The following is a 24,646-nucleotide window of genomic DNA, read 5'->3' on the forward strand; positions in this document are numbered from 1 at the left end:
GGGGGAATTTGGGGGGAAATTTGGACAAAAAAAGGAAAATTTTGGGGGGAAATGGGGAAAAAGTGGAGGAAAAAAGGAAAATTTAGGGGAAAATCGGGAAAAAAATGAGAAATTTGGGGGGAAATGGGGAAAATTTGGGGGAAATTTGAGAGAAAAGGAAAATTTGGGGAAAAAGGAGAATTTTGGGGAAAATCGTGTAAAAAAGGAGAAATTTTGGGGGAATTTATGGAAAATTTGGGGAAAATTAGGGGAAAATTGGGAAAAAGGAGAATTTTGGGGGGAAAATTTGGGAAAACTTTGGGGAAAAGTTGAATTTTTGGGGTAAAATTTGGGAAAATTGGAAAAAATGAGAAATTTTGGGGGAAATTTGTGGAAAATTGGGGGAAAAGGAGAAATTTGGGGAAAATGGGAAATTTTGGGCTACAAAAGGGAAAATTTGGAGGAAAATTGGGGAAAATTTGGTCAAAATGTGGAAAATTGGGGAAATTTTGGGAAAAAAAGGAGAAAATTTGAGGAAAATGGGAAATTTTGGGTCAAAATGTGAAAAATGAAAGGAAAAGTGAATTTTTTGGGGAAAAAGGGGAAATTCAGGGAAAAAATGGGAAATTTGGCCTAAAATGGGGAAAATTTGGTGGAAAATGTGAAAATTTGAGGAAAAGGGAAAATTTAGTTAAAAATACAGAAAATTTGGGGAAAATTTAGGGGGAAATGGGAAATTTTGCTCCGAAATGAGAAAAATTCACAGGAAAAGCAAATTTTGAGTGGGAAAAAATGGGGAAAATTCAGGAAAAAAGGGAAAATTGGCCCAAAATGTGAAAATTTGGAAAATTATGAAAAATTTTATGAAAAATTATAAAATTTGCTCTAAAATGTAAAAAATTTAGGGAAAAAAAGTGAATTTTGAGGGGAAATTTTGGGGAAAAAAATCAAAAACTCACAAAAAAACCCAAAAATTCAAATTTTTTTTTTCAATTTTTTTATTTTTTTTTTTATTTTTTTCCCTCCTCCCACCCCGGGGACCCCAAAATTTTTTTATTTTTTGGGATTTTTAAATTTTTTCTTCCTCCTCCCCCTCCCCCTCCTCCTTTTCCAGCCCCTCCCCCACCCCCGGAATTCCCAAAATTCCCCCAAATTTTTAAATTTTTTTTTGTTTTTTGGAATTTTTTCCCCCCTCCCCCGACGCCTTTTCCGGCTCCGGCTCCACCTGCAAAAAACAAACTTTTTTTTTGGTTTTTGGGGGGAAAAAAGAGAAATTTGGGATTTTTTTTGTCCGGTCAGGGGTGGGGGAGGGGCGGGCGGGGCCCCTCCCCCCCACCCCAAAATTTGGGAGTTTTTTTTTGGGGGGAAAAAAGGGAATTTTGGGGGTTTTTAATACGGGGAGTACCAGGAGGTGGCTCTGGAACGGCCCCTGTGGAAAAAAAAGGGAAAAAATCAGAATTTTGGGAAAAAAACAACAAAATATTGATGGAAAATGAAAAATTTCAACCCAAAATGTCCCAAAATCAGCCAAAATGTCCCAAAAATTGATGGAAAATTGAAAATTTCAACCCAAAATCAGCCAAAATGTCCCAAAATTGATGGAAAATTGGTAATTTCAACCCAAAATGTCCAAAAAATTGATGGAAAATTGAAAATTTCAACCCAAAATCAGCCAAAATGTCCTAAAAATTGATGGAAAATTGAAAATTTCAACCCAAAATGTCCCAAAAATTGATGGAAAATTGAAAATTTCAACCCAAAATCAGCCAAAATATCCTAAAAATTGATGGAAAATTGGGAATTTCAGCCCAAAATCTCCCAAAATTTATTAAGAACCTCAAAATTCCATTAAAAAATTGGAAATTTTGGCTGAAAATGTCCCAAAAGCACCTGAAAATAAATGGAAAATTGGGAATTTTGGCCTCAAAATGTCCCAAAATTTGAATGAGAACCCCAAATTTTGATGGAAATTGGAAAATTTTAACCCAAAATACACCAAAATCAACCAAATTGTCCAAAAATTTGATGGAAATTGGAATTTTGACCCAAAATAAGCCAAAATTTGATGGAAAATTGGGAATTTCGGCCCAAAATGTCCCAAAATTTGAATGAGAACCCCCCAAAAAAATTGGAAAATTCGACCCAAAATTGCCCAAAATTGGAGTGAAAACCCAAAATTTGGAAATTTGAGCCCAAAATGTCCCAAAATTTGAATGAGAACCCCAAAATTTGGTTAAAAATTGGAAATTTTGACCCAAAATGTCCCAAAAATCAGCCAAAATTTGGTGTAAAATTGGAAATTTCAACCCAAAATGTCCCAAAATCAGCCAAAATGTCCCAAAAATTGATGGAAAATTGAAAATTTCAACCCAAAATCAGCCAAAATGTCCTAAAAATTGATGGAAAATTGGGAATTTCAGCCCAAAATCTCCCAAAATTTATTAAGAACCCCAAAATTCCATTAAAAAAATTGGAAATTTCAGCTGAAAATCTCCCAAAGTACCTAAAAATAAATGGAAAATTGGGAATTTTGGCCCAAAATGTCCCAAAGTTTGAATGAGAACTCCGAATTTTGATGGAAATTTGAAAATTTTGACCCAAAATTCACCAAAATCAATAAAATTGTCCCAAAATTTGATGGAAAATTGGAATTTTGACCCAAAATCAGTCAAGTTCTGATGGAAAATTGGAAATTTTGGCCCAAAATGTCCCAAATTCTGATGGAAAATTTCAGAATTTCACCCCAAAACGACCCAAAATTCACCTGAAAATCCCAAAATCCCCCCAAAAACTCACCTGGAAAACCCAAAAATGCCCCAAAATTGCTTCAAAAAATCCCAAATTTTCCAGGAATGACCCCAAATCCCTTCCCAAAAACCTCAAATCCTAAAAATCCCCAAAATCACAGGGTTTGAACCCAAAAATCTCACCTGAAAAACCCCAAAACTCACCTGAGAACCTCTAAAATCAACAGCAAAAACGCCTCTAAAAATGGCCCCAAAAACACCCCAAAATCGCTTAAAAAAACCCCAAATTTTCCAGGAATGACCCCAAATCCCTTCCCAAAAACCTCAAGTCCTAAAAAGCCCCAAAATCGCAGGATTTGAACCCAAAAAACTCACCTGAAAAACCCCAAAACTCACCTGAAAACGCTCCAAAAACCAACCGCGAATTGGAGAAACGCCGCTAAAAACAGCCCCGAAAACGCCCCAAAATCGCTCCAAAAACCCCCAAATTTTCCAGAAATGTCCCAAAATCCCTTCCCAAAACCCTGAAGTCCTAAAAAGCCCCAAAATCCCAAAAATTCACCCCAAAAAACTCACCTGAAAACACCCCGAAAATCAACCGCGGAATGGAGAAACGCCGCTAAAAAGGGCTCTGAAAATGCCCCAAAATCGCTTCAAAAAACCCCAAATTTTTCTGAAATGACCCAAAACCCCTTCCCAAAATTCCCAAATCCTAAAAAGCCCCAAAATCCCAAAAATTCACCCCAAAAAACTCACCTGAAAAACCCCAAAAATGAACCACGAAGATGCAAAAACGCCTCTAAAAACGGCCCCGAAAACGCCCCAAAATCACTTCAAAAAACCCCAAATTTTCCAGGAATGACCCCAAATCCCTTCCCAAAAACCTCAAGTCCTAGAAAGCCCCAAAACTGTTGTTTTTTGCCCCAAATCTGACCTGTAGCCCCGTGCCCGGGGCCGGGCGTAGCCGCTGTAGAATCGGGACCGGGCGGAGCCGTATCCCCCCCCCCGCCCCCGGAATCGCCCCCGGGGGAACCCGCGGTCGGTGCTGCTGATCCCGGGGCGGTTCGTCCTCTTGGGGATCACCTTTTGGGGCGAAAAAAGGGGATTTTGGGAAAAAACGGAGAAAATTTGGGGAGAAACGGTGAAAAAATGGCGAAAATCAGTGAAAAAATGGCGAAAATCGGTGAAGAAACGGCGAAAGTAGGAGGGAAAATGGGGGAATAGAAAGGAAAATAAAGGGTTAATTAAGGTTTGTTGTTTTGGGGTGAAAAAAGGGGATTTTGGGAAAAAATGGCGAAAATTTGGGGGGTGAAGGTGAAAAAACAGCGAAAATCGGTGAAGAAACGGCGAAAATAAGAGAAAAATGCGGAAATAAATGGGGAAATAAAGGGTTAAATGAGGTTGGTGGTGTTTGGGATGGAATTTTGGGGAGAAAAACGGGGATTTGGGGAAAAAACAGAGAAAATTTGGGGAGAAACGGTGAAAGAATGGCGAAAATCAGTGAAGAAATGGGGAAAATAGGAGGGAAAACGTGGACATAAATGGGGAAATAAAGGGTTAATAAAGGTTCGTGCTCCTGGGGATTGGATTTTGGGGAGAAAAAAGGGGATTTTGGGAAAAAAAGCTGAAAATTTGGGGTGAAATGGTGAAAAAACGGCAAAAATCGGTGAAAAATGGCGAAAATCGGTGGAAAAATGGGGGAAATATGAAAGAAATGCGGGAATGGAAAGGAAAATAAAGGGTTAATTAAGGTTTGTTGTTTTGGGGCAAAAAAAGGGGATTTTGGGAAAAAATAGGGAAAATTTGGGGAGAAACGGTGAAAAAATGGGGAAAATCAGTAAAAATTTGGTGAAAATCGGTGGAAAAATGGGGAAAATAGGAGGGAAAATGGGGACTAGAATGAAAATAAAGGGTTAAATGAGGTTTGTGTTCTTGAGAATCGAATTTTGGGGAGAAAAACGGGGATTTTGGGAAAAAACGGAGAAAATTTGGGGAGAAACGGTGAAAAAATGGCAAAAATCGGTGGAAAAACGGCGAAAATCGGTGGAAAAATGGGGGAAATATGAAAGAAATGGGGGAATGGAAAGGAAAATAAAGGGTTAAATAATGTTTGCGGTTTTGGGATGGAATTTTGGGGCGAAAAAAGGGGATTTTGGGAAAAAACAGAGAAAATTTGGGGAAGAACGGTGAAAAAATGGCGAAAATCGGTGAAAAAATGGGGAAAATAGGAGAAAAATGGAGGGAAAATGCAGGAATAGAAAGGAAAATAAAGGGTTAAATAACGTTTGTGGTGTTGGGGATGGAATTTTGTGGTGAAAAAAGGGGATTTTTGGGAAAAATGGAAAAAATTTGGGGAGAAACAGTGAAAAAATGGTGAAAATCGGTGAAAAAATGGCGAAAATAGGAGAAAAAACGCGGAATAAATGAGAAATAAAGGGTTAATTAAAGTTGGTGCTCTTGGGGATCAGATTTTGGGGAGAAAAAAGGGGATTTTGGGAAAAAACAGAGAAAATTTGGGGAGAAACGGTGAAAAAATGGGGAAAATCGGTGGAAAAATGGGGAAAATCGGTGAAGAAATGGCGAAATTAGGAGGAAAAATGGGGAATAGAATGGAAAATAAAGGGTTAAATGAGGTTTGTATTCTTGCGGATCGGATTTTGGGGAGAAAAATGGGGATTTTGGGAAAAAACGGAGAAAATTTGGGGAGAAAGGGTGAAAAAATGGCGAAAATTGGTGAAAATTTGGGGAAAAGCAGTGGAAAAATATGTAAAATATTAAAGAAATGGGGGAATAGAAGGGAAACTAAAGGGTTAAATAATGTTTGTGGTGTTGGGGATGGAATTTTGGGGAGAAAAACGGGGATTTTGGGAAAAAACGGAGAAAATTTGGGGAGAAACGGTGAAAAAATGGGGAAAATGGGTGAAAATTTGGGGAAAATCGGGAAAAGGAATTTGGGAATAAATGGAAAAATCGAAAAAAGGGGAAAAATCAGAAAAAATCACGAAAAATTTAGAAAAAATTGGGAAAATCATAGAAAATTAGGGAAAATCAAAGAACAAAGGGAAAAACCAGAAAAAATCAGGAAAAATCAAGAAAAAAATTTGAAAAAATCGGGAAAAAAGGGAAAAAATGGGGTAAATGATGAAAAAATTGTAGAAAATGGGAAAAATGATGGAAAATGTGGGAATTCGGGGAAAAGTGTGGGAATTTGGGGAAAACTGGGAAAAAAGGGCAGAAAATCCAAGAAAAAAGGGAGAAAATCAGGAAAAATTGGAAAAATGAAGAAAAAAATCAGAAAAAATGGGTGAAAAAGAAAAAATCAGAAGAAAACTAAAAAATAGGAAAAAAATTGGGGAAAATTCTGGGAAATGGTGGAAAATGGTGGGAATTTAGGGAAAAATTGGGAAGAAAAAAAATTAAAGAAAAACAAAAAAAACTGGGAAAAAATCAAGAAAAAATTCAGAAAAAATCAAGAAAAAATCAGAAAAAAATCAGGAAAAAAATCAGGAATAATCAAGAAAATATCAGAAAAAAAATGGGAAAAAATAGGGAAAAAATGAAAAAAAAATCGAGAAAAAATGGGTGAAAATGGGGAAAATTCTGGGAAATGGTGGAAAATGGTGGGAATTTAGGGAAAAATTGGGAGGAAAAGAAAAATCCAAGGAAAAAAGGAAAAAAATGGGAAAAAATCAAGAAAAAAAATCAGGAAAAATCAGGAAAAATTTGGCAATAATCAAGAAAAAATCAGAAAAACTTGGGAAAAAATAGGGAAAAAATGAAAAAAAATCAGGAAAAAAGTGGGAAAATGGGGAAAATTATGGGAAATGGTGGAAAATGGTGGGAATTTAGGGAAAAATTGGGAGGAAAAGAAAAATCAAAGGAAAAAAGGAAAAAAACCGGGAAAAAATCAAGAAAAAATCAGGAAAAATCAAGAAAAAAATCAGGAAAAACATCAGGAAAAAAAATCAGGAAAAAATCAGAAAAGATCAGGAAGAAAATCAGGAAAAATCAAGGAAAAAAAACAAGGAAAAATCAGAATAAAAATCAGGAAAAATCAAGAAAATCAAGAAAAAATCAGGAAAAATCAAGAAAAAAATCAAGAAAAATCAAGAAAAAAAAACAGAAAAAAATTGGGAAAAAATGAAAAAAATCAAGAAAACATCAGAAAAAAATCAGGAAAAATACAGAAAAAAATTGGGAATAATCAAGAAAAAATCAGAAAAAATAGGGAAAAAATGAAAAAATCGGGAAAAAAGTGGGAAAATGGGGAAAATAATGGGAAATGGTGGAAAATGGTGGGAATTTAGGGAAAAATTGGGAGGGAAAAAAAATAAAAGGAAAAAGGGAAAAAAATGGGAAAAAATGAAGAAAAAATGAGGAAAAAATCAAGAAAAAATCAGAAAAAAATCAGGAAAAAATTGGGAATAATCAAGAAAAAATCAGGAAAAAATGGGAAAAAATAGAGAAAAAAAGAAAAAAAAATCGGGAAAAAATGGGTGAAAATGGGGAAAATTATGGGAAATGGTGGGAAATGGTGGAAAATGGTGGGAATTTAGGGAAAAATTGGGAGGAAAAAAAAATTAAAGAAAAACAAAAAAAAAAAACTGGGAAAAAATCAAGAAAAAAATCAGAAAAAAATCAGGAAAGATCAGAAAAAATCAGGAGAAACTCAGAAAAAAAATCAGGAAAAATCAAGGAAAAAATTAGGAAAAATCAAGAAAAAAATCAGAAAAAATTGGGAAAAAATAGATAAAAAAATCAGAAAAAAAAGGGAAAAAATGGGGAAAAAATGAAAAAAAAATGGGGAAAAAAGTGGGAAAAGTTGTGGAAGTGCTGGGAAATGCTGGGAATTCGGGGGAAATGTGGGAATTTGGGGATTTTTGGGAATTTTGGGAATTCTGACCTTGATCTGCCTCCCCCGGAACAGGGACTCGTCCAACGCCATCGACGTCCGAACCGACTCCTTGTCCGAGAACTCGATGTACGCAAAGCTGGAAAATCACCCAAAAATCAGATTAAAAATGGACCGAAAATGGGGGAATTCGGCCCAAAAATCGGCACTAAAATCGGCACTAAAATCACACAGAAATCGGCCCAAAAATCAGATTAAAAATGCACCAAAATTGGGGGAATTCGGCCCAAAAATCGGCACTAAAATCGGCACTAAAATCACACAGAAATCGGCCCAAAAATCAGCCAAAAATGGGGGAATTTGGCCCAAAAATCGACACTAAAATCACACAGAAATTGGGCCAAAAATCAGCCCAAAATGGGGGAATTCAGCCCAAAAATCGGCACTAAAATCACCCAGAAATCGGCCCAAAAATCAGACAAAAATGGGGGAATTCAACTCAAAAATCAGCCCAAAATCAGTTCAAAAATCACACAGAAATCAGCCCAAAAATCAGCAAAAAATGGGGGAATTCAGCTCAAAAATCAGCCCAAAAATCGGCACTAAAATAACACAGAAATCAGCCCAAAAATCAGCCAAAAATGGGGGAATTCGGCCCAAAAATGAGCACTAAAATCACACAGAAATCGGCCCAAAAATGGGGAAATTTAACCCAAAAATTGGCCCAAAACTGGGGAAATTCAGCCCAAAAATCGGCTCAAAAATGGGGAATTCAGCCCAAAAATCGGCACTAAGATTTACACAGAAATCAGCCCAAAAATCAGCCAAAAATGGGGGAATTTGGCCCAATAATCAGCCCAAAAATGGGGAAATTCAGCCCAAAAATCGGCACTAAAATCACCCAGAAATCAGCCCAAAAATGGGGAAATTCAGCCCAAAAATTGGCACTAAAATCGCACAGAAATCGGCCCAAAAATCAGACAAAAATGGGGGAATTTGGCCCAAAAATCAGCCCAAATCAGCCCAAAAATGAGACAAAAATGGAGTAAAAATAGGGGAATTCAGCCCAAAATTCGGCACTAAAATCAGACAAAAATGGAACAAAAAATGGGGAATTCAGCTCAAAAATCGGCCCAAAAATGGGGAATTCAGCCCAAAAATCAGCCAAAAATGGGGGAATTCAGCCCAAAAATCGGCACTAAAATCACACAGAAATCGGCCCAAAAATGGGGAAATTCAGCCCAAAAATCAGCACTAAAATCAGCCCAAAATGGCCCAAAAATGGGAAATTTTGGGGATGAATTTTGGGATTTTTTTGGGATGAATTTTGGGGTTTTTTTGGGGTGAATTTTGGGAATTTTTAGGACGAATTTTGGGATTTTTTGCCCGGAGTTTGGGATTTTATGGGATGAATTTTGGGTGAATTTCAGGTAAATTTTGAGATTTTTTGGTGAATTTCAGGAGAATTTTGTGGAAAATTTTGAGGTTTTTTTGAAATAAATTTTGGGGCTTTTTTTGGTGAATTTCAGGTACATTTTGGGTGAATTTTGGTACTTTTGGGGTGAATTTTGTTATTTTTTGATGGACATTTTGGGATTTTTTTTGGATGAATTGCAGGTAACTTTTGTGATCTATTTTCAGATTTTTTGGGATAAATTTCACAATTTTTTAGGATTTTTGGGATGAATTTTGGGATTTTTCGGAGGGAATTTTGATATCTTTTAGACCAATGTGATGAATTTTGGGGTGAAATTTGGGATTTTCTGAGACAAATTTTGAAATATTTTGGGATTTTTTTTGGGGCGAATTTTGGGGTGAAATTTGGGATTTTCTGAGACAAATTTTGAAATACTCCAGGGTAAATTTTGGGATTTTTTTTTTGGGGCGAATTTCATGTAAATTTTGGGGTAAATTTTAAGATTTTTTTGGAACAAATTTTGGGATTTTTTGGGTGAATTTCAGGTAATTTTTGGCGTAAATTTTGGAATATTTTGGGGCAAATTTTGCGATATTTTTGAGGTGAATTTCAGATAAATTTTTGGATTTTTTGGCATAAATTTTGAGATTTTTTTGGGACAAATTTTGAGATATTTCGAGACAAATTTTTATGGTTTTTTCGGTGCAAATTTTGACATTTTTCATGCCAAAATTCGGGTTTTTTCCCCAAATTTGGGCCGATTTTCGCGGGGTTTTTTTTGTGTACCCCGAAAAGGCGGGGAGGGGCGTGTCCCTTGGGTCCCTCATTAGCATAAATCTGCATGTATTTGCATACTGACCCCTTGGGGTGGCCGCTGTACTTGTCGCACAGGATGGTGACGCGGTTGACGGAGCCGCAGCCGTGGAAATGCGCCTCCAGCTCCTCGGCCGTGGCGCCGTAATCCACCTGGAATTCCCCAAAAATAAACATTCCTGAGGGGTCTGGGACATTCCGGAATTTTTGGGGATTTTTTGGGAATTTTTGGGATTTTTTTGGGGATTTTTCGGCTTTTTTTTACTATTTTTTAAAGATTTTTCGCCATTTTTTCACCTCAAAATTCACATTTTTTCCGTCTGGAAATTCCCCATTTTCCTCCCTGAATTCCCCATTTTTCCCAAATTTCTCAAAATTCCCAATTTGCCTCCAAAATTCCCAAAAAATTCCCAATTTTCCCTTCAAAATTCCAAAATTCCCCCAAAAAAATCCCCAAAAACCCCAAATTTGCCCCCCTCAGCCGTGGCGCCGTAATCCACCTGGAATTCCAAAAAAATAAATATTCCTGAGGGGTTCTGGAAATTCGGGAATTTTTGGGAATTTTTTGGGAATTTTTTGGGGAATTTTTCAGCTTTTTTTTACCATTTTTTCACCATTTTTAAAAGATTTTTTGCCATTTTTTCCCCTCAAAATTCCATTTTTTTTCCCCATTTTCCTCCCCAAATTCCCCATTTTTCCCAAATTTACCAAATTTCCCAATTTTCTCCACAAAATTCCCCAAAAATTCCAATTTTCCCTTCAAAATTCCTAAATTTCCCCCCAAATTCTCCAAAACATCCCCAAAACCCCCAAATTTCCCCTCCTCAGCCGTGGCCCTGGAATCCACCTGAAATTCCCAAAAAAATAAATATTCCTGAGGGGTCTGGGACATTCTGGAATTTTTGGGAATTTTTTGGGAATTTTTTCGGATTTTTTTTGTGATTTTTTGGGGATTTTTCGGCATTTTTTTACCGTTTTTTGAGGATTTTTCGCCATTTTTTCCCCTCAAAATTCCATTTTTTTCCCTCTGAAATTCCCCATTTTATTCCCCAAATTCCCCATTTTTCCAAAACCCAATCTTACCCCCAAAAATCCCCAATTTTCCCGCCCAGAATTCCCTGTTTTTCTCAAATTCCCAAAAAAATCCCCAAAATTCCTCATTTTCCCACAAAATTCTCAATTTTCCAGCCAGAATTCCCAATTTTGCCCCAAAATTCCCAATTTTCCCCAAAAATCCCCAAAATTCCAGATTCCCCCCCCAAAAAATCCCCAAATTTCCACAAAATTCCCAATTTTCCCTTCAAAATTCCCAAATTTCCTCCCAAATTCCCCAAAAAAATCCCGAAAAACCCCCAAATTTCCCATCCTCGGCCGTGGCGCCGTAATCCACCTGGAATCCCAAAAAAATAAATATTCCTGAGGGATCTGGGACATTCCGGAATTTTTGGGAATTGTTTTGGGGATTTTTTCGGATTTTTTGGGGGATTTTTTGGGGATTTTTCGGCGGTTTTTTTTTGCATTTTTTGAGGATTTTTCGCCGTTTTTTCACCTCAAAATTCCAATTTTTTCCCTCTGGAAATTCTCCATTTTCCCCCCAAAATTCCCCAATTTTCTCCCAAAATCCCCAATTTTCCCTTCAAAATCCCCAATTTTTTCACCCAGAATTACCCGTTTTTCTCAAATTCCCAAAAAATCCCCAGAAAATTCTCAATTTTCCCTCCCAAATTTCCCAGATTTTCCTGAAATTCCCTATTTCCTCAAAATTCCCATCTTTTTCTGCCAGAATTCCCAATTTTCCCCAAAAAATTCCCAATTTTCCCCCCAAATCCTCCAAGACTCTCCAAAAATTCCCAATTTCCACCCAAAATTCCCCAATTTTTCCACAAAATTCCCAAGTTTCCCAAAAAATTCCCAATTTGCCTCCAAAATTCCCAAAAAATTCCCAATTTTCCCTTCAAAATTCCCAAATTTCAAAAAAAAATCCCCAAAAACCCCAAATTTCCCATCCTTGGCCGTAGCCCCGTAATCCACCTGGAATCCCAAAAAATAAACATTCCTGAGGGGTCTGGAAATTCTGGAATTTTGGGGAATTTTTTGGGATTTTTTTTGTGATTTTTCGGCTTTTTTTTGGCGTTTTTTTACCATTTTTTGAGGATTTTTCGCCATTTTTTCACCTCAAAATTACAATTTTTTCCCTCTGGAAATTCCCCGTTTTCCTCCCCAATTTCCCCATTTTCCTCCCTAAATTCCAAAACCAAATTTTCCCCCCAAAAATTCCCCAATTTTCCCCCCAATTTTCCCGCCCAGAATTCACCGTTTTTCTCAAATTCCCAAAAAAATCCCCAAAATTCCTCAATTTTCCCACAAAATTCTCAACTTTCCATTCCTAATTTTCCAGATTTTCCAAAATTCCCCATTTCCTCAAAATTCCCCAATTTTTCCACCAGAATTCCCAATTTTCCCCCAAATTCCTAATTTTCCCCCAAAATTCCCAATTTTCCCCCAAAATTCCCAATTTTCTCCACAAAATTCCCCAAAAATTCCAATTTTCCCTTCAAAATTCCCAAATTTCCCCCGAAATTCCCCCAAAAATCCCCAAAAACCCCAAATTTCCCATCCTCAGCCATGGCCCCGTAATCCACCTGGAAATTCCCAAAAAACCTGAAATTCCTGAGGGGTCTGGGAAATTTGGGAATTTTTTTGGAATTTTTTCGGATTTTTTTTGTGATTTTTTTGGAGATTTTTCGGCATTTTTTTTGCATTTTTTTACCATTTTTTGAGGATTTTCCGCCATTTTTTCCCCTCAAAATTCCATTTTTTTTCTCCATTTTCCTCCCCAAATTCCCCATTTTTCCCAAATTTCCCAAAATTCCCAATTTTCCCTCCAAAATTCCCAAAAAATTCCCAATTTTTCCCTTAAAAATTCCTGAATTTCCCCCTAAATTCCCCAGATTTTTTGAGATTCCCCATTTCCTCAAAATTCCCCAATTTTACTGCCAGAATTTCCAATTTTCTCCCCAAATCCCCCAAAAATCTCCAAAAATTCCCAATTTTCCCCCAAAAATCCCAAAAATTCCACAATTTTCCCTCCAAAATCCCCAAATTTCCTTAATTTTTCCACAAAATTCCCAATTTTCCCCCAAAATTCCCAAGTTCCCACAAAATTCCCAAAAAATTCCCAATTTTCTCTCCGAAATCCCCAAATTTCCCCCAAATTCCCCAAAAAATCCCCAAAACCCCAAATTTCCCCTCTTCGTCCATGGCAATAGAATCCACCTGGAAATCCCCAAAAAAAAACATTCCTGAGGGGTCTGGGACATTCCGGAATTTTGGGAATTTTTTGGGAATTTTTTCGGATTTTTTTGCGATTTTTTGGGGATTTTTCGGCTTTTTTTTTCCATTTTTTCACCGTTTTTTGAGGATTTTTCGCCATTTTTTCCCCTCAAAATTCCAACTTTTTCCTCTGAACAGTCTCCATTTTCCTCCCCAAATTCCCCATTTTTCCCAAATTCCCCAGAATTCCCGATTTTCCCTCCAAAATTCCCAATTTTTCCCTTCAAAATTCCCAATTTCCCCCCAAATTCCCCCAAAAAATCCCTAAAAACCCCAAATTTCCCATCCTCAGCCGTGGCGCCGTAATCCACCTGGAATCCCAAAAAATAAACATTCCTGAGGGGTCTGGAAATTCGGGAATTTTTGGGAATTTTTTGGGGATTTTTTCGGATTTTTTTGCGATTTTTTGGGGATTTTTCGGCATTTTTTTGCGTTTTTTTACCATTTTTTGAAGATTTTTTGCCGTTTTTCCCCCTCAAAATTCCAATTTTTTCCCTCTAGAAATTCCCCATTTTTCCAAAACCCAATTTCCCCCCAAAATTCCCAAATTCTCCCCCGAAATTTCCCCCCAAAATTCCACAATTTTCCCAGCCAGAATTCCCTGGTTTTTTTCCAAATTCCCAAAATTCTTCAATTTTCCCACAAAATTTTCAATTTTCCCTCCCGAATTTCCCAGATTTTTCGAAATTCCCCATTTCCTCAAAATTCCCTATTTTCCAGCCAGAATTCCCAATTTTCCGCAAAAAAATCTCAAAAAATTCCCCAATTTACCCCCAAAAAATCCCCAAATTTCCCCAAAATTCCCAATTTTCCCCCAAAATGCCCCAATTTCCCCCCCAAAATCTCCAACATTCCCCAATATTCCCCCAAAAATCCCCAAAATTCCCCAATTTTCCCGCAAAATTCCCAATTTTCCCCCAAAATTCCCAATTTTCCCTTCAAAATTCCCAAATTTCCCTCAAATTCCCCAAAAAAATCCCCAAAACCCCAAATTTCCCATCCTCGTCCATGGGAACGGAATCCACGTGGAAATTCCCCAAAAAAAACCATTCCTGAAGGCTCTGGGAAATTCGGGAATTTTTTGGGAATTTTTTGGGATTTTTTTTGGGATTTTTTGGGGATTTTTCAGCTTTTTTTTTACCATTTTTTCACCATTTTTTGAGGATTTTTCGCCATTTTTCCCCTCAAAATTTCAATTTTTTCCCTCTGGAAATTCCCAATTTTCTTCCACTAATTCCCCATTTTTCCCAAATTTCCCAAAATTCCCAATTTGCCTCCAAAATTCCCAATTTTTCCTATTAAAATTCCCGAATTTCCCCCTAAATTCCCCAGATTTTTTGAGATTCCCCATTTTCTCAAAATTCCCAATTTTACCGCCAGAATTCCAAATTTTCCCCCAAAATTCCCAATTTTCCCCCCAAAAATGCCCAACATTCCCCAATTACCCCCCAAAAAATCCCCAAATTTCCACAAAATTCCCAATTTTCCCCCAAAATTCCCAAATTTTCCCCCAAATTCCCCCAAAAAAATCCCAAAACCCCCAAATTTCTCAGCTGGGAATTTTTGGGGTAATTTTTGGCTGATTTTGGGACATTTTTGGGGTGTTTTTTTAGGGTATTTTGGGGGCATTTTTTGGGACTTTTTGGGGTGATTTTGGGGGATTTTGGGCGTTTTTTTTAAGGGTGTTTTTTTAGGGTATTTTGGGGCCATTTTTGGGGATGATTTTGGGGTAATTTCGGGGTGATTTTGGGGGATTTTTTGGTTTTTTTTTTTTAGGGTATTTTGTGGCCATTTTTGGAGATTTTTGGGGATGATTTTGGGGTAACTTTTTGGGTAATTTTGGGGTGATTTTGGGACATTTTTGGGGTGTTTTTTAATGGTATTTTTTTGGGATTTTTGGGGATGATTTTGGGGTAATTTTGGGGATGATTTTGGGGTAATTTTGGGGTGATTTTTGGCGGATTTTTGGGGTGGTTTTTTAGCGTATTTTGGGGCCATTTTTGGGGATTTTTGGGTATTTTTGGGGTAATTTTGTGACATTTTGTGGGGGTTTTTTTAGAGTATTTTGGGGTCATTTTTGGGGATTTTTGGGGATGATTTTTGGGTATTTTTGGGGTGATTTTGTGACATTTTTTGGGTGGTTTTTTAGGGTATTTTTGGGGCCATTTTTGGGGATTTTGGGGATGATTTTGGGGTATTTTTGGGGGATTTTTGGGACATTTTTGAGGGTTTTTTAAAGGGTATTTTGTGGCCATTTTTGGGGGTGATTTTGGGGAATTTTTGGGGTTTTTTTAGGGTATTTTGCGGCCATTTTTGGTGATTTTTAGGGATGTTTTGGGGTAATTTTGGGGTGATTTTGGGGGATTTTAGGGGGTTTTTTTTAGGGTATTTTGGGGCCATTTTTGGGGATGATTTTGGAGCCATTTTTGGGGATTTTTGGGGATGATTTGGCGTATTTTTATGGTGATTTTGGGAGATTTTTGGGGTTTTTTTTAGGGTATTTCGGGGCCATTTTTGGAGATTTTTGGGGATGATTTTGGGGTAATTTTGGGGGATTTTTTGGGTGGTTTTTAAGGGTATTTTGGGGCCATTTTTGGGGATTTTTGGGGATGATTTTGGGGTAATTTTGGGGCGGTTTTGGGGGATTTTTGGGGGTTTTTTTAGGGTATTTTGTGGCCATTTTTGGGGATGATTTTGGGTATTTTTGGGGGATTTTGGGGGATTTTTGGGGTTTTTTTTTAGGGTATTTTGTGGCCATTTTTGGGGATTTTTGGGGATGATTTTGGGGTAATTTTGGGGTGATTTTGGGACATTTTTGGGGGGTTTTTTTAGGGTATTTTGTGGCCATTTTTGGGGATGATTTTGGGGTAATTTTGGGGTGATTTTGGGACTTTTTTTTTTTTTAAGGGTATTTTGTGGCCATTTTTGGGGGATTATTTGGGATGATTTTGGGGTAATTTTGGGACATTTTTGAGGGTTTTTTAAAAGGTATTTTGTGGCCATTTTTGGGGATTTTTGTGGATGATTTTTGGGTGATTTTGGGGGATTTTTGGGGTGTTTTTTTTGGGTATTTTGTGGCCATTTTTGGGGTGATTTTGGGTATTTTTGGGGGATTTTGGGGGATTTTTGGGGTTTTTTTTTAGGGTATTTTGTGGCCATTTTTGGGGATGATTTTGGGGTAATTTTGGGGTGATTTTGGGAGATTTTTTGGGGGTTTTTTTTAGGGTATTTTGTGGCCATTTTTGGGGATTTTTGGGGATGATTTTGGGGTAATTTGGGGGGATTTTGGGACATTTTGGGGTTTTTTTTTTAAGGGTATTTTGTGGCCATTTTTGGGGATGATTTTGGGGTGATTTTGGGGGATTTTTTAGCGTATTTTGGGGCCATTTTTGGGGATTTTTGGGGATGATTTTAGGGTATTTTGTGGCCATTTTTGGGGACTTTTGGGGATGATTTTGGGGTAATTTTGGGGTGATTTTGAGGGATTTTTGGGGTGTTTTTTTAGGGTATTTTGGGGCCATTTTTGGGGATTTTTGGGGATTTTTTTTAGGGTATTTTGTGGCCATTTTTGGGGATGATTTTGGGGTAATTTTGTGGTGATTTTGGGACATTTTTGGGGTATTTTTTTAGGGTATTTTGTGGCCATTTTTGGGGTAATTTTGGGGTGATTTTGGGGGATTTTTGGGGTGTTTTTTTAGGGTATTTTGTGGCCATTTTTGGGGATTTTTGGGGATGATTTTGGGGTGATTTGGGGGCCATTTTTGGGGATGATTTTAGCGTAATTTTGGGGTGATTTTGGGGGATTTTTGGGGTGTTTTTTTAGGGTACTTTGTGGCCATTTTTGGGGATTTTTGGGGATGATTTTGGGGTGATTTTGGGGGATTTTTTAGGGTATTTTGGGGCCATTTTTGGGGATTTTTGGGGATGATTTTGGGGTAATTTCAGGGTGATTTTAGGACATTTTTGGGGTGTTTTTTTAGGGTATTTTGGGGATGATTTTGGCGTAATTTTGAGGCGATTTTGGGACATTTTTGGGGTGTTTTTTTAGGGTATTTTGTGGCCATTTTTGGGGATTTTTAGGAATGTTTTTGGGGTGATTTTGGGGTGATTTTGGGGGATTTTGGGACGTTACGTTGCCCACGTAGATGGAGCGGGCGTCGGCCTCCATCTTCTCCTCCAGGGACATGATCACCGGGCCGGCTGCAAAAACACAAACATTGGGGGAAATTCAGGGGATTTTGGGAAAATTCGGGGATTTTGGAGGGAATTGGGTGAAATTTGGGGGTTTTGGGGAAAATTTGGGGGATTTTTGGGGAAATTTGGGGATTTAGGGTTGAATTTGGAGTGAATTTTGGAGATTTTGGGGTGAATTTGGGGATTTTGGGGTGAATTTTGGGGATTTTGGGCTGAATTTTGGCCATTTAATGGTGAATTTTGGGATTTTGGGGTGAATTTTGTTCATTTTGGGGTGAATTTGGGGATTTTGGGGTGAATTTGGGGATTTTGGGGTGAATTTTGTTCATTTTGGGCTGAATTTGGGGATTTTGGGGTGAATTTTGGTCAATTTGGGGTGAATCTGGGGATTTTGGGGTGAAATAAACTAAAAATTAAAACTAAAAATAGTTCTGGGGTAAATTTCGGTTTTTTGGGGTGAATTTTTTTTTGGGTGGATTTTTGGCCATTTTTAGATGAATTTTGACCATTTTGGGATGAATTTGGTGGTTTTGGGGTGAACTTTGACCATTTTGGGGTGAATTTGGGGTGATATGGGGGGTTTTGGGGTGAATTTTGGCTATTTTGGGGTGATATTTGGTCATTTTGGGGTAAATTTTAGCAATTTTGGGTGAATTGTGGCCATTTCAGAGTGAATTTTGGATATTTTGGGGTGGATTTTGTCTATTTTGGGGTAAATTTGGGTGAATTTGGTGGCCTTGGGGTGAATTTGGTGTTTTTGGGGTGAATTGTGGCCATTTTGGGGTGAATTTGGGTGAACTTGGTGTTTTTGGGGTGGATTTGGGGTGGATTTGGTGGTTTTGGGGTGAATTTTGGCCATGTTGGGGTGAATTGTGGCCATTTTGGGGTGAATTTTGGATATTTTGGGGTAAATTTTGGTGAATTTGGTAGTTTTGGGGTAAGTTTGGGGTTTTTGGGGTGAATTTCGGCCATTTTTGGGTGAATTGTGGTCATTTTGGATATTTTGGGTGGATTTTTTGCTATCTTGGGGTAAATTTGGTGGTTTTGGGGTGGATTTGGGTTTTTTTGGGGTGAATTTTGGCCAATTTGGTGTGAATGTGCTGGTTTTGGGGTGAATTTGGGTGAACTTGGTGACTTTGGGGTGAATTTGGGGTGAATTTTGGCCATTTTGGGGTGGACTTTGTGTATTTACGGACGAATTTGGTGGTTTTGGGGTGGATTTGGGGTGAATTTGGGGGTTTTTGGGGTGGATTTTGCGTGTTAAGGGGTGAATTTGGTGGTTTTGCGGTGAATTGTGGCCATTTTGGGGTGAATTTTGGCCAATTTGATGTGAATTTGGTGGTTTTGGGTGAATTTTGGCCATTTTGGGGTGAATTGTGTCCATTTCGGGGTGAATTTGGTAGTTTTGGGTGGATTTTGGCCATTTTGGGGTGGATTTTGGCCATTTTGGGGTGAATTTGGGTGAATTTGGGCCATTTTGGGGCGGATTTTTGCCATTTTGGGGTGACTTTGGTGGTTTGGAGCGAATTTTGGCCATTTTTGGGCGGATTTTTGCCATTTTGGGGTGAATTTGGGGCGAATTTTGGCCATTTTGGGGTGAATTTGGGGCGAATTTTGGCCATTTTGGGGTGGATTTTGCGTATTTACGGATTAATTTGGTGTTTTTGGGGTGGAATTGGGGTGAATTTGGTGGTTTTGGGGTGAAATTTGGCCATTTTGGGGTGGATTTGGAGTGAATTTTTGCCATTTTGGGGCGGATTTTTGCCATTTAGGGGCGAATTTGGGTGAATTTTGGCCATTTTGGGGTGGACTTAGCGTATTTACAGACTAATTTGGTGTTTTTGGGATGAATTTGGGGTGAATTTGGTGGTTTTGGCATGAATTTAGGCCATTTTGGGGTGGATTTTATGTATTAAGGGGTGAATTTGGTGGTTTTGGGGTGAATTTTGGCCATTTTGGGGTGAATTTGGAGCGAATTTTGGCCATTTTGGGGCGGATTTTGGCCATTTTTGGGTGAATTGTGGCCATTTTGGAGTGAATTTGGTGGTTTTGGGCGATTTTTGGCCATTTTGGGGCGGATTTTTGCCATTTTGGTGTGAATTTTGGCCATTTTGGGGTGAATTTTGGCCATTTTGGGGTGGACTTTGCGTATTTACAGACGAATTTGGTGTTTTCGGGGTGGATTTGGGGTGAATTTGGGGTTTTTGGGCTCCTCTCACCGTTGCCCGGGGGAGGGCTCATGTTCATCTGTTTCTCCACCTCGTTCTGCAGCTCCTTCAGCTTCTCGGCCTCTTCCTCCATCTCCCGCACCCGGGCCTTGATGGCCTCCAGCTCCTGAAAAACCCAAAAAAACCCCAAAAAAATTCACCTGGGAATGATAAAAACCCACAAAATTTACCTGGGAACCAAAAAACCCTGAAAAAAACCCAAAAAACCCCACAAAGTTACACCTGGGAACAACAAAAACCCACAAAATTTACCTGGGAACTAAAGAACCCTAAAAAAACCCCAAAAAATTCACCTGGGAATGACAAAAACCAAAAAAATTTACCTGGGAACCAAAAAACCCTAAAAAAAACCCCAAAAAAATCAACCTGGGAACAACAAAAACCCACAAAATTTACCTGGGAACCAAAGAACCCTAAAAAAACCCCAAAAAACCCCACAAAGTTACACCTGGGAACGATAAAAACCCACATAATTTACCTGGGAACCAAAGAACCCAAAAAAAACCCCAAAAAATTCACCTGGGAACGACAAAAACCCACAAAATTTACCTGGCAACCAAAGAACCCTAAAAAAAACCCCAAAAAAATCAACCTGGGAACGACAAAAATCCACAAAATTTACCTGAGAACCAAAAAACCCTAAAAAAAATTCACCTGGGAACAACAAAAACCCCAAAAAATTTACCTGAGAACCAAAAAACCCCAAAAAAAACCCCAAATAAAACCCCAAAGTTACACCTGGGAACAACAAAAACCCACAAAATTTACCTGGGAACCAAAGAAACCTAAAAAAAAACCCCAAAAAAATCACCTGGGAACAACAAAAACCCACAAAATTTACCTGGGAACCAAAGAACCCTAAAAAAAACCCCAAAAAAATTAACCTGGGAACAACAAAAACCCACAAAATTTACCTGAGAACCAAAAAACCCTAAAAAAAATTCACCTGGGAACAACAAAAACCCACAAAATTTACCTGAGAACCAAAGAACCCTAAAAAAAAACCCCAAAAAATTCACCTGGGAACAACAAAAACGCACAAAATTTACCTGGGAACCAAAAAAAACCTAAAAAAAACCCAAAAAAATTTACCTGGGAACAACAAAAACCCACAAAATTTACCTGAGAACCAAAAAACCCTAAAAAAATACCAAAAAAATTCACCTGGGAACGACAAAAACCCACAAAATTTACCTGAGAAACAAAGAACCCTAAAAAGAACCCCACAAAGTTACTCCTGGGAACATCAAAAACCCAAAAAATTCACCTGGGAACAAAAAAAAAAAAACAAACCCAAAAAAACCCACAAAAAACCTCAAAGTTACATTTGGGAACCACAGAACCCAAAGTTACACCTTTAAATCTCCCTTTTTACGCCTCAAATTTCCCCATTTCCCCCTTTTTTCCCTCAAACCCTCACTTTCCCCCCTTTAATTCCTTTCCCACTTTTTATCCCTTTTTTTCCTAAAATCCCCCCATTTTCCTCTCAAATCCCTCTTTCTTTCCCTCAAATCTTCCATTTTCCCCTCAAACCCCACTTTTTAACCCATTTCCCCCTCAAATTCCCCTTTTTAACCCATTTTCCCCTCAAATCCCCTTTTCTAACCCATTTCCCCCTCAAATCCCCCTATTTACACCCATTTCCCCCTCAAATCCCTCATTTTTTAACCCATTTCCCCCTCAAATTCCCCCTTTTTAACCCATTTCCCCCTCAAATTCCCCCTTTTTTAACCCATTTTCCCCTCAAATCCCCCTTTTTAACCCATTTCCCCCTCAAATCCCACTTTTTTTCCCCCAAATCCCCCTATTTTCCCCCTCAACCCCCCTTATCCCCTCAAACCCCCATTTCCCCCCCAAAATTCCCATTTTAACCCATTTTTTCTCTTTTTAACCCCCCCCTCAGTTTCCCGCCCTTTTTCTCCCCTCACCCATTCACCCCCTTATCCCCTCAAACTCCCATTTTTCCCCCCCAAATTCTCATTTTAACCCATTTTTTCTCTTTTTAACCCCCCCTCAGTTTCCCGCCCTTTTTCTCCCCTCACCCATTGACCCCCTTATCCCCTCAAACCCCCATTTCCCCCCCAAATTCCCATTTTAACCCATTTTTTCTCTTTTTAACCCCCCTTAGTTTCACCCCCTTATCCCCTCAAACCCCCATTTCCCCCCCCAAATTCCCATTTTAACCCATTTTTTCTCTTTTTAACCCCCCCTCACCCATTCACCCCCTTATCCCCTCAAACCCCCATTTTCCCCCCCAAATTCCCATTTTAACCCATTTTTTCTCTTTTTAACCCCCCCCTCAGTTTCTCGCCCTTTTTCTCCCCTCACCCATTCACCCCCTTATCCCCTCAAACCCCCATTTGCCCCCCAAAATTCCCATTTTAATCCATTTTTTCTCTTTTTAACCCCCCCCTCACCCATTCACCCCCTTATCCCCTCAAACCCCCATTTTCCCCCCCAAATTCCCATTTTAAACCATTTTTTCTCATTTTAACCCCCCTCAGTTTCCCTGCCTTTTTCTCCCCTCACCCATTCACCCCCTTATCCCCTCAAACCCCCATTTCCCCCCCAAATTCCCATTTTAACCCATTTTTTCTCTTTTTAACCCCCCCCTCAGTTTCCCGCCCTTTTTCTCCCCTCACCCATTCACCCCCTTATCCCCTCAAAGCCCCATTTCCCCCCAAAATTCCCATTTTAAACCATTTTTTCTCATTTTAACCCCCCCTAACCCATTCACCCCCTTATCCCCTCAAACCCCCATTTCACCCCCAAAATTCGCATTTTAACCCATTTTTTCTCTTTTTAACCCCCCCCTCAGTTTCCCGCCCTTTTTCTCCCCTCACGCATCCACTCACCGGGTCCTCAATGGCGGCTTCCCCCGCCTCCCCTTCCCCCAGCCCCGCTTCCTCCTCCAGCTCCTCTCCGGCCCCTTCGTGAGGCGGCCCCGGCGCTGAGGCGGCGGCGGCGGCGGCGGCGGCGGCAGCGGCGGCGGCTCCGGCCCCGGTCCCGCTTCCCCCCGCCGCCCCTCCCGACCCTCCCCCGGCCCCTCCGCGGCCGCTCCCGCCCCGGCCCCGGCTCCCCCCTTCTCCCAGCGCCGCCTCCTCCGGCCCCGCCGCCGCCCCCAGGCCGTTGCCGTAAGGCGGGGAAGGATCTCCGGTTCCTCCGGGACCCCCCGGGCCCGCCCCGGTTCCGGCCGCGGCTCCTCCGGCAGCCGCCGCCATGGCCGCCATGGCCGCCCGCCCGCGCCGTGAGGGGGAACGTGAGGGGGCGGCCAATCAGAGAGCGCCGTGAGGCTTCGTGGGCGGGACCATACCTAAACTGACCAATCAACAGCCAGATATGCTGATAGACAGATTGTAAAACCACTTAAAACGCTGCTGCGTGGTTTTACGCTATCCAATCGGATTAAAGGTAGGCGGGAGAAAGAGTGAGGCAGCCAATAGGAACAGCGGAGCGGCGGGAGGCGGGAAGAGCGGCAGCCAATGGCAGCGCGAGGAAAGGGCAAAGCAGCGGCTAACAGCAAAAGGCTGGGGGCGTGGCTTGGTCTCATCCAACCAATAAAAACGCGTATTTCAGCGGAAAAGGCGTGGTTAGAAGGTGACAACCAATGAAGACGCTCAGAGGGGCGGAAGTGGGTTAAAGCTTCAGCCAATCGGCGTGCAGAAAGGCGGGGCTGAGGCGGAGCTGACCAATAGGAAGGCGCGGGGGGCGGGGTCTGGTCCTAAAGGCGCCACCGCCGCTTTTCTCTGCGCTCTCATTAAGTAGCCCCGTTTAATTACGCTGATTTAATTATGCTAATTAGCGCCTTAATAAATTAACTAAGCGGGCAATGCGGCCAAACGAGCGTTGAGGTGGCGCTCCGCGGGTTAATTAGGGGGTTAATTAGGATATAATTAATTGATTGGTTTGCACGCTGGGGTTTATTAGATAGGGCTTAATTAAGTTATTAATTTATTAGCGCAGGGGATTAATTAAAAGCGGCCGCGGCCCCTTTAAGACCGGGAGTTAATGAGTAACCCGCTAATCACGGCCGGCGGGGTTAATTAGTGAGCCATTAACGCCAGCGGGGCGCAATTAATGCGGCGTTAATTGCGGTGGGGGAGGGGGGAAGACAGGAGGGAGAGGGGGCGTGGCATGAGAGGAGGGGGCGGGGCCAAAAGGGGGGGCGTGGTTTGGAGCATAATATGCAATACAGAGCGTGATTTGCATAATGGGCGTGGTTTTACCTTTTAAGGAAGAAATGGGCGTGGTTTAACGAGTATTGGATCAATAGAGGGGGCGTGGCCAAGGCTGAATTTTAATGAGGGGGAAAGGCGGGAAACGGCGTCGCGCGCGAGGGGGCGGAGCCAGCGCTGAGGGGAAATCGGCGGTAAAGGCGTGAGGGGGAATTTTGAGGGGAAAAAGGGAAAATTTGGGTAAAAAATGGGGAATTTGGGGAAAAAATGGGGAATTTGGGTGGAAAAGGGGGAATTTCAGGAAGAAATGGAAAATTTTGAGGGGAAAAAGGGAGAATTTGGGTAATAAAAGGGGAATTTTGGGTAATAAAAATGGTGAAAAAAGGGAGAATTTCAGGAAAAAATGGAAAATTTTGAGGGGAAAAAGGGAGAATTTGGGGAGGAAAATGGAGACTTTGGATTAAAAAGGGAAAATTTGGGTTAAAAAGGAGAATTCGGGTAAAAAGGGGGGAATTTGGGAGCAAAAAGGGGGAATTTCAGGAAAAAATGGAAAAATTTGGGTGAAAAAGGGAGAATTTGGGTAGAAAAATGGAGAATTTGGGTGAAAAAAGGGAGAATTTGGGTAATAAAAGGGAAAATTTGGGTAAAAAAGGAGAATTTGGGTAAAAAAGGAGAATTTGGGTAAAAAAAGGGGAAATTTGGGTAAAAATTGGATAATTTAGGTTGAAAAGGGGGAATTTCAGGAAAAAAAATGGAAAATTTTGAGGGGAAAAAGAGAATTTGGGCGGGAAATGGAGAATTTGGGTAATAAAAGGGGAAATTTGGGTTAAAAAGTGGAGAATATGGGGAAAAAAGGGTGAATTTGGGTGAAAAAAGGGAGAATTTCAGGAAAAAATGGAAAAATTTGA

The 24,646-nt window shown here is 39.8% G+C and overlaps 1 protein-coding gene across 2 annotated transcripts; it reads right to left on the reverse strand.

Moving 5' to 3' along the window:
- Positions 1–1,356: 1,356 nt before the first annotated feature.
- PABPN1 (poly(A) binding protein nuclear 1) lies at positions 1,357–22,827 on the reverse strand. 2 transcript variants are annotated; one of them, XM_072921376.1, is made up of 7 exons: positions 22,419–22,606; positions 19,555–19,669; positions 17,274–17,341; positions 9,855–9,961; positions 7,630–7,717; positions 3,661–3,809; positions 1,357–1,408 (listed from the first exon to the last, which is right to left on the reverse strand). In XM_072921376.1, exons 2-7 carry the CDS (start codon positions 19,634–19,636, stop codon positions 1,369–1,371), a joined length of 534 nt encoding a protein of 177 aa, XP_072777477.1. In that variant the 5' UTR covers positions 19,637–19,669; positions 22,419–22,606; the 3' UTR covers positions 1,357–1,368. The 2 variants fall into 2 exon arrangements, with proteins under 2 accessions (XP_072777477.1, XP_072777478.1); XM_072921377.1 differs by lacking the exons at positions 1,357–1,408; positions 3,661–3,809; positions 7,630–7,717; positions 9,855–9,961 and adding an exon at positions 11,094–11,198 and having other exon boundaries at positions 22,419–22,827.
- Positions 22,828–24,646: the final 1,819 nt, after the last annotated feature.

This window comes from Taeniopygia guttata, chromosome 36, assembly GCF_048771995.1.
Source record: "Taeniopygia guttata chromosome 36, bTaeGut7.mat, whole genome shotgun sequence".
Lineage (NCBI taxonomy): Eukaryota > Metazoa > Chordata > Aves > Passeriformes > Estrildidae > Taeniopygia > Taeniopygia guttata.

Excerpts from the sequence above, each read along its gene's own strand:
- PABPN1 (XM_072921377.1), bottom strand. The coding sequence starts at position 22,793 with ATGGCGGCCATGGCGGCGGCTGCCGGAGGAGCCGCGGCCGGAACCGGG. Across the intron at positions 19,670-22,418 it reads AAGCCGCCATTGAGGACCCG|GAGCTGGAGGCCATCAAGGC; the intron begins GTGAGTGGATGC and ends TGGGTTTTTCAG. Across the intron at positions 11,199-17,273 it reads GCTCCATCTACGTGGGCAAC|GTGGATTACGGCGCCACGGC; the intron begins GTAACGTCCCAA and ends TTGGGATTCCAG.